Source organism: Cavia porcellus, unplaced genomic scaffold (genome assembly GCF_034190915.1).
Source record: "Cavia porcellus strain 051 isolate PalLab524CR breed Dunkin Hartley unplaced genomic scaffold, mCavPor4.1 scaffold_4, whole genome shotgun sequence".
Taxonomy (NCBI): Eukaryota; Metazoa; Chordata; class Mammalia; order Rodentia; family Caviidae; genus Cavia; species Cavia porcellus.
In genome coordinates, this window is record NW_026947487.1 from 106,271,446 (window position 1) to 106,279,900 (window position 8,455).

At 43.9% G+C, this 8,455-nt stretch overlaps 1 protein-coding gene across 3 annotated transcripts in view; it reads right to left on the bottom strand.

Moving 5' to 3' along the window:
• Positions 1-4,682, bottom strand: part of Rfwd3 (ring finger and WD repeat domain 3) — a 34,173-nt gene extending 29,491 nt beyond the window's left edge. For all 3 annotated transcript variants that reach the window (XM_005004607.4, XM_063247661.1, XM_005004606.4), the window contains exons 1-2: positions 4,547-4,682; positions 133-1,132 (exon numbers count right to left, since the gene is read on the bottom strand). In XM_005004607.4, the coding sequence (XP_005004664.1) occupies positions 133-1,132; positions 4,547-4,589 (1,043 nt within the window). In that variant the 5' untranslated portion in view covers positions 4,590-4,682. The remainder of the gene's footprint in view (positions 1-132; positions 1,133-4,546) is intronic.
• Between the last annotated feature and the right edge of the window lie 3,773 nt (positions 4,683-8,455).

Genomic DNA, 8,455 nt, shown 5'->3' on the forward strand with positions numbered 1-8,455 from the left:
GGCAGGATCATAAGTTCAAGCAAGATCCTATCTCAAAGAAAAGGAGGGAAAAGTGTTATCCTGGGCAGCCCTGGGTGCCTGACCAGTTTCACAATTCCTACAATGCCCCACAGAACTTATACATATACTTACCTGGCACGGTCTGCCCTCTGGGAAGTCCCAGCTCTCGCCCGACGTGAAGTGCGCCCCCTTCTCCTTGCTCTCAATGGTCCTGCGCTGTGGTCTGAAGGCGGAGGGGGCCTCAGGAATTCCAGCATGCCATGCAGCCTCTGTAGCCCACTGATGAAGCTGTTCACTGATTCTAGTGAAGGTGGCTGGACAGCATGGTGAGCACCAGATCCCTGCCTAGGCTCCCCTAAACTTTCTGGATTGTTCTCTACATTCTCTCCTGACTGTTCTACTTCCTCTGTCAGGTCAATGGGCACTTGTGGAGCAGGTGGGAGCACAAGAGATCCCTCTTGGCTGCTGGCCGCTTGAGGATGAAGAGGAAGAAAAGGAGGAGGAGGAGGAGACTGGAGAAGGAGTGGTCTTCCCTGGCTGTTGGCCACTTGAGTGGGAACAGGTTGGAGAAGTGTTAGGCCTCTTTGGCTGCTGACCACTTGAACCAGAGCAGGCTGGAGCAGAAGTGGCATCCCCTGGCTTCCAGCCACTTCCACAGGAGCAGGCTGGAGCAGGAGTGGCATCCCCTGGTTTGCAGCCACTTCCACAGGAGCAGACTGGAGCAGGAGTGGCGTCCCCTGGCTTCCAGCCACTTCCATGGGAGTGGACTGGAGCAGGTGTGGCGCCCCCTGGCTTCCAGCCACCTCCATAGGAGTGGACGGCAGCAGGTTTGGCATCCCTTGGCTTCCAGCCACTTCCATGGGAGCGGACTGGAGCAGGAGTGGTGTCCCCTGGCTTGAAGTTACTTCCATAGGAGCAGACTGGAGCAGGCGTGGTGTCCCTTGGCATCTAGCCACTTCCATAGGAGGGGACTGGAGCAGGAGTGGTGTCCCCTGGCTTGCAGCCACCTCAGTAGGAGCAGGCTGGAGCACAGGCAGATTCCCCTGGCTGGCAATCAACTCAGCAACAGGATCTGCAGTATCAACATCCGAATGCACCAGAGGATCATAGCCCAGTGCTTCGTGAGCCATCACTGGGGAAACAACATTTGTAAAAAATATCATTAGTAAGATAGATAAAACATATCAGCCAGGTGTGGTGGTGCATGTCTATAATCCCAGCACTCTGGATCTTAAAACAAAAGGATGACCAAACTCAAGCTCAGTCAGGGCAATTTAGCAAGACCCATTCTCAAAAGAAAACAACAGGGCTGGGACGTATACCAGTACCAAGGCCCTGGGTTTGACCCCCAGTTCTGGGTGGCTGGAGGGTGTGCGGGAGGCAGCTGTTATAACACAGCCTGATGATTAAGATCGTTCTTAGGTAAAGAGGCTAGCATGCACAATTAATAAATAAACTGACATTTTAAAAACCAAGAAAAAAATTGGGCTTAAAGAGAATATATTAGTTACTCAAGTCAAGCTCTGGTAGTAAACTTTTCTGTCTACAAGAAGCATTTATAGTCAGGCATGGTGGTACATGCCTTTAATTCCAGCACTGTAGGAAACGGAGGCTGGAGGATCAATTTCTTTTTTTTTTTTTTTTTTTTTGGAGGATCAATTTCCAAAGCCAATCCGGGGAACTGAGTGTTACACCAGCCAGGCCAAAACACACAAAGCCTCTTCTCTCTATGCTGCAGAAAACTAGAAATATGAACCAGATACACTTATTACGAGGGTGGGAAGTAGCTCAGCATAGAAAAAAATTAGGGGTTAGAAGAAAGTCTACAATGTGGTATACTTCTAACCCTTCTCCCCAGCTTCTTTTTCCTGCACAAACTCAGACACAATGTTCAGGTTTATATATTGTACATTCCTTATGTCCTAAGGCAAGAGATGAGAGAATTTTTTTCCGAAGAAAAGTAGAATTTTTTTTTTTGGTCTTTTTCCTTTTTATTGGTACCAGGGATCAAACTCACGACTGCCTGCTTGCAAGGCAGGCACTTATGCTGCTGAGCTAAATCTCCAGCCCCAGAAAAGTAGAATTAAAAAAAAAAAAAAAAAAATCTTGGAGTGTGGAGAGGCAAGAAGAGAGAGGAAAGGGAATTAAGATTTATTATGTACACATCCCAACTCAAGATGAATGTAATCATTATGTAAACATGTACCAATAAAAATTAAAATTAGATCACTTCTTGGCCTTTTGGTTAAGATCAAGTATAAAAATTTTAATTGGAAAAAGAAAAAAGATCTTCTTGGACAGTTACGAATCCTCCAATAGATGGCTCTCTACACACGTACCTAAAATTAAAAGCCCTCCAGTAGATAAGGCTCAGCTGCTCACATGGAGCTATAACTTGGCTTTTCAGAGTCTCAAAAAATGAATAGTCAAGGATCAGAATTTGAGTAAACTTCTCCAACAAAAGAGAGACTAGCTGGGCATGGTGGTACGTGCCTACAATCCTAGCACTCAGGAGGCTGAGGCAGAAAGATTGCCAGTTTGAAACCTGCCTGAGCTACATGAGAGTTCAAGGTCAGCCTGAGCTACATAGTGAGACACCATCTCAAAAAACAGACAACAAGAGACCAAAGTAGATAAACTGCAAAAAAGGAAAGATTTAAAGGAGAACAATGCAAGAACCAGGAAACAGACCAAAAATTGAGTTTACAAATATCAAACAAAATTAAAATCTTAAGACTTTTACCAATATAGTATACCTATAAAACAAAAACAATGCTAAGAAAGGTGAAAGAGCCAGGCTGTACTCTCAGCACTCATAAGGCTGAGGCATAAGGTTCGTTGCGAATGCGAGACCATCCTGGGGTACAAAGCCACCCTGAACTGTATAGTGAGATCTTGTTTCAAAAAGATCAAAAAAAAAAAAAAAAAAAAATCCCAAAACAATACCAACAATAAAAAAGGAACGTGAAAGAACAAATGAGAGAACAAGACAAGCCAGAGACGGTGGCACAGGCGTATACTCCGAGCACCTGGAAGGCCAGGCAAGAGGACTGTGGGTCCAAGACCAGCCTCGGCTAAAAACAAGTTCCAGGCCAGCCTGGACAACATAGCAAGACCCCGCCTCACCTCTACCCTAAAAAAAAAAAGGGGGGGGGGGCTGGGGATTTAGCTCAGCGGCATAAGCGCCTGCCTTGCAAGCCTGCGGTCTTGAGTTTGCCCCCTGGTACCAAAAAAAAAAAAAAAAAAAAAAATCCAGATATTAAATGTAAATAACTTAAAAAAATAAATAAATTTTAAAAATTAAAAAAAGTAAATAACTTTAGTAAAGCGTTTAAAAAATTACACAAAACTTCAAACGTGCATTTAAATCTTTTAAAATTTTAAAAGGTTTTTTCTATTGTTTCAGAGAAAAATTGGCAAACATGAGTCAGAAGACTATAAAAAGAGATGTATGATGCATATGTATCAGCTCTTCATGATAAATATAATCATTATGTTCTGTAAATGTACTAAATTGACTAATTCCACTTTAGGACACCAAAAACATGCAACAAAGCTAAGCATGGTGGCTCATGCTTTTATTCTAGCGCTTAGGAATCTGAGACAGGTGAAGTTGGACTAGATACCCAAGACCCTGTATCAAAAAACAAAAGCTGAGAGCTGTGGCGCACCGCTGTAATCTCAACACTAGGGAGGTTAAGGCAGAAGGATTGTTGAGAGTTCGAGACCAAGGTCAGCCTGAAATGCATTGTGAGACCCTGTCTCAAAAAGGCAAAAACAAAACAAACAACAAAGCCACTTTTTGCCGATGAGTACCACATACAAGAGACACAATGTTTTCATTGCAGCACGAAGTTCAAGCAACAGCGCAATTCTGGAGCAAGACTTCTTGCCATCTTACTCATTTTTTGTTTGGTCGTGACAATCTTTCTGCCTCTGCCTCCATTTATGCTGGGATTACAGGCATGCACACAACTTCTGTCCTATTTTATTAAGTTTTAAAACTCAGGTTTTAATTTTTTACAACAGGTGGGCACAAAGTCTTCGGCAACGCAGGATCTGAAACGGGAGTGTGCAGCCAGGCGTACAAGGGTCCAGATCCCTGCTCTGCCCCTTAACGCCTGGAAGACCGGAAGTGGGTTTCCTAATCTATTTACTTGTTCACCCAGGAAACAGAGATCACAAAAGCATTTACGTCACAGTGTGACTGTGGAAAAAAAAGGTTAAATTTTGGCAATTTGAAAATGGTGCAGGGGCTTGACGCGAATCGGGGCAGACGATGGGCGCCTCGGATGTCGGTCCTTTCCGCGACCACTCGGCGACCCCGCGCTCCTCGCCCCGACATCGCCCCGCCGTAGGCCGCGGGTTCTGAATCCTTGGCTCTCAGTGACTGGCGCCCGCACCGAGGCCTTGCAACCTACTCAGGCGCTGAGTTCCAGGCCCGCCCGCAGCCCACCTCCTAGGTTACGCAACCAGAAACCATAACCTAGGACATTACTCCGAAAATAGAAGCCCAAGGCACGGCCGGAAGCAAGCGCCATCTCACCTGAAGGTGCGGGCAAGCGCCGGAATTTCCGAACCGGTGGCATCTGCGGACTTTACTTCGGCACAACTCCGAGGGCCCAGAGGCCAACCATCTTTTCCTAAACAGCTCCAGCTGCCCGCCCAAACCGCAAGCTCGGCGTGCTTCTATTGGATGACAGCGCCAGCCGACGACCAATACTCTGTCCTTTTCTTCCGCGGGTGGCCGAAAGCTGAAACAACGGCATTCTCATTGGCTACTGCTTGGTGTATTCAGTAGGCGGGACTACGTATGAAGAACCCTTGAACAATTGGTAGAAATCTATGTCCGTCACCTCGCGCCCAGTCCCCGAAGACTGGAGCGGAAGGAGATTTTTACAACTCTTAATTTGAACTTTCTGGCGGGAGAAAGTTGGGGGAAAAAGTTAACTTGGCTCATTTAAGAATAAAGAAGAAAATATTAAATCTGTGCCTCCTGCTGCTTCTTCCCAAATTTAGTGGAGAGGCGTTTTTTTCTCCAAAGGATAGTCGCTGATCGGTTAATTTCAAAATATTGTGGAGCCTGTAAAGGGCCATGAGACGATCCCGTTCCTATACACTCTCGTACAGGCTTGAAAAGCTTGCCTATAGGATCAGAAAAGAATTGCCTACTATGCTTGGATCTCAAGCCACTCCGGTAAATTGCCTTCTATAAATAGTTACATCACTTAACAGTAAGGATTTTTCAAACTCTTCACTTGAAAGATGAAATCCCAATTTTTAGAAGAAAGACAAACACATTCACACACATACAAAGAAAACCCTGAGGCATAACCTGTGTATTGCCAATTTTTTTAAAAAAAAATCATCTGGCATTTTCAGTGAAATTGGTAGCAGAGAAGCGCATAAATAATTGAAAGTGGCAGATACTCAAATACTTTTTTTTTTTTTTTAAGAGTAGGGAAATTGGGGCTGGGGATTTAGCTCAGTGGCATAAGCGCCTGCCTTGCAAGCAGGCAGTCATGAGTTCGATCCCTGGTACCGAAAAAGACAAAAAAAAAAAAAAAAAAAAAAAAAAAAAAAGAGTAGGAAAATTTATTGGAGAAAAGGAGTGGGGAATAGGAATACCTCCTGAGAGACAGGAGGGCCTGAATGGGTTGCTGCTGACTTTTCAGTATTGTTTCTCCAAAGCTGGCACTGACGTTTGTATTTCTCTTTTTCCTGCTATCTGGGGAAGGCGCTGCTGCTTGGATATAGAATGGCTAATATGAAGAGAAAGGAATTTGATTAACAAATGGATGCGCAGGAGTGGTGGCACACATCTGTAATCCTAGTACTCAGGGAGGCTGAGACAAGAGGATCACCATGAGTTCAAGGCTAGCCTGGGCTATCCAGGGAGTTCAAGGTTAGCCTGAATTTCAAACCAGACAATATGTAGTAGGATGAAGAAAATTTTAGTGGTTCTTGTGTAATGCATGTTCAGTACAGATAATTATGCAACGCAAAGAAAAACAAATTATCTCTAACCACAGAAATTTTTATTAACTGTGTGAACTACCCACTGAAATACAGAGGAGAGAGTCTTTAAACAAAATATAACTTGAATTGCTTCCCATATTAATGAATATGTAGGTGCATAACCAAATACAAGTGATTTTTTTTGTGGGGGACTGTTGGGACAGGGTCTCACTATGTAGTTCAGGTTGGCCTCAAACTCATCATAATCCTCCTGCCTCAGCCTCCCCATTGCTGGGATTACAGGTGTACACTACCACACCTGACTTTTTTTTTTTTTTTTTTTTTTTGGTACTGGGGATCGAACTCATGATCTCATACTCACCACGCAGATGCTTATACTGCTGAGCTAAATCCCCAAGCCCTACATTTGGTATCAAGATTAATAGGCAGGGGGCTGGGGATTTAGCTCAGCGGCATAAAGTGTCTGCCTTGCAAGCAGGCAGTCGTGAGTTCGATCCCCGGTACCGATAAAAAGGAAAAAGACAAAAAAAAATAATAATAATAGGTGGACTGTGGTATGGTTAAGTGGAGAGCAATTACCTAGTATGTATGAGGCCTTGGGTTAAGCCCTAATACTGCAAACAAAAAGGAAAAAAAAAAGGTAATATACAAAGTGGTAACAAATTTGGACAATGCAACAGCTGCTCACTGAAAAGTAAATAGGCTATATCTAAAAGGTTCTGAAGATATGTTTTTGGGGCCAGGGATGTAGCTCAGCAACATAAGCATCTGCCTGGCAAGCACAAGGTTGTGAGTTCAATTCCCAGTACTCAAATAACTAAATGAAAATATATTCTTTCATGATCCACCTGATCCTAAAAGAACTAAAGACATCATTACAGTGATACATGTACATCCATGTTTATAGCAGCACAATTCATAATAACTAAATCTTGGAAGCAGCCTATATGTCTACATCAACAGATGAATGGATAAAAATGTATTTTTTATTAAGAGATCTTATATTGCATCATTAAAATATCACAAATTGGTCTATAATCCAGAAGCTTGTTTCTGTGGCTGGATAACTCTTGTATCTTATTCATCAGGCTAAACTGTTCCCTTTTCAGAAACATAGATACAATCCAAAAGTTTTCTGGTGTTCTTGTGCTTGACTGGTGGCTTGCTAAATTGGAAACAAGCACAGTCTCATTTCTTTCAAGGGTTCATTTTCTTGGTTTGAGATGCTGAAAAAGCAACACCTTCCCTCATCCAAATCTTGGGTATTTTTCATCCAAGAAATTCCAGATTTCAGCAAAATACCAATTCTCCTGAAGAACGAAGTTGCTGAGGAAGTGAGCATACACAGACCTCATCCTGTAACGGAAGCCCAGTGTAACACCCTTGATCCTGTTGTGTATGTGACTGTAGGTCATGCCAATAGGAGCCAGTTCCTTCCTGTTCCCCATCATGTGTCACCCAGAGTCTCTCCTCCTGCCCCCAGGAGACTCAGTTCTACATTGAGATGGTTGAAGTCCTTTTGCAGGCTTCCTCTGAAGCACTCAGTAACTGTGTTTCCCTTCGGGGTAAAGTTGCCATTTCCTTGCATGTCAACAGTCTAACTGCTGAAAACAATCTTTATTCTTGCAGGAGATTCAGCAAAGAGGAAACCGTGGTGGCATTTATGCACAAATGGAGAAGTACTCTGTTATAAAGGATACACTGAAGGAAAAGAGATGCATGTTGAGACCATAATGCTAAGTGAAATAAATCAGACACACAAGCTTACCCAAAGTATAAAGCAAAAAAGCTAAATAAAAGATAGATAATAGGAAACAGGAAAGAGGTCATTTGCAAATGGAAAAGGGGACCATAAGATGGAGGGAGAGAAATGAGGGGAAGCAGAATTAAGAGGTGTTATTAACATATTTCAGCCTCCCAGAGTGCTGGGGTGATGAGTGGGACCACATGCTCAGGGGTGAACCCTGACCTTCAGGCACCAAGAGCACCACTCACACACCTGAGTGTTGGACACCGGGGGATATGAACTTTACTATGTTGGGGACCAGACTACCTGGCTGTGGTTCTGCCTCCAGGGACAGGAGAGTTTGTAAACAGCTGCTTGCTCTCTGGCTGTGTTGGGAAAGCTCAGATTCACAGCCTCTTGAGATAAGATAATATCTGCCCAAGTCAGGACAAAAATGCAGACACCCAGAGGAAGGACTTTATCTTGTTCTTTTTGAAATGTTAGACTTCTCCCATTTCCAGGAAAAGCACCTTACCCCCTGAGCTTTTCCCTGACTACCTGCTAGTAAATACCGGTGACACGAGAGATGGGGAATCAGTCCACTAGAGGCGAACTCCTCCTGGTACCCTCTTAAACCTTGAAATTTGTCTTTTGTCGTTTATTCATTCCACAGCCTCCTCTCAGATATCCGGGGGTCTAACTGGCCCCAAGAACCTGAGTTGTGACTATCAAAAGTGAATTGAAGCCCGG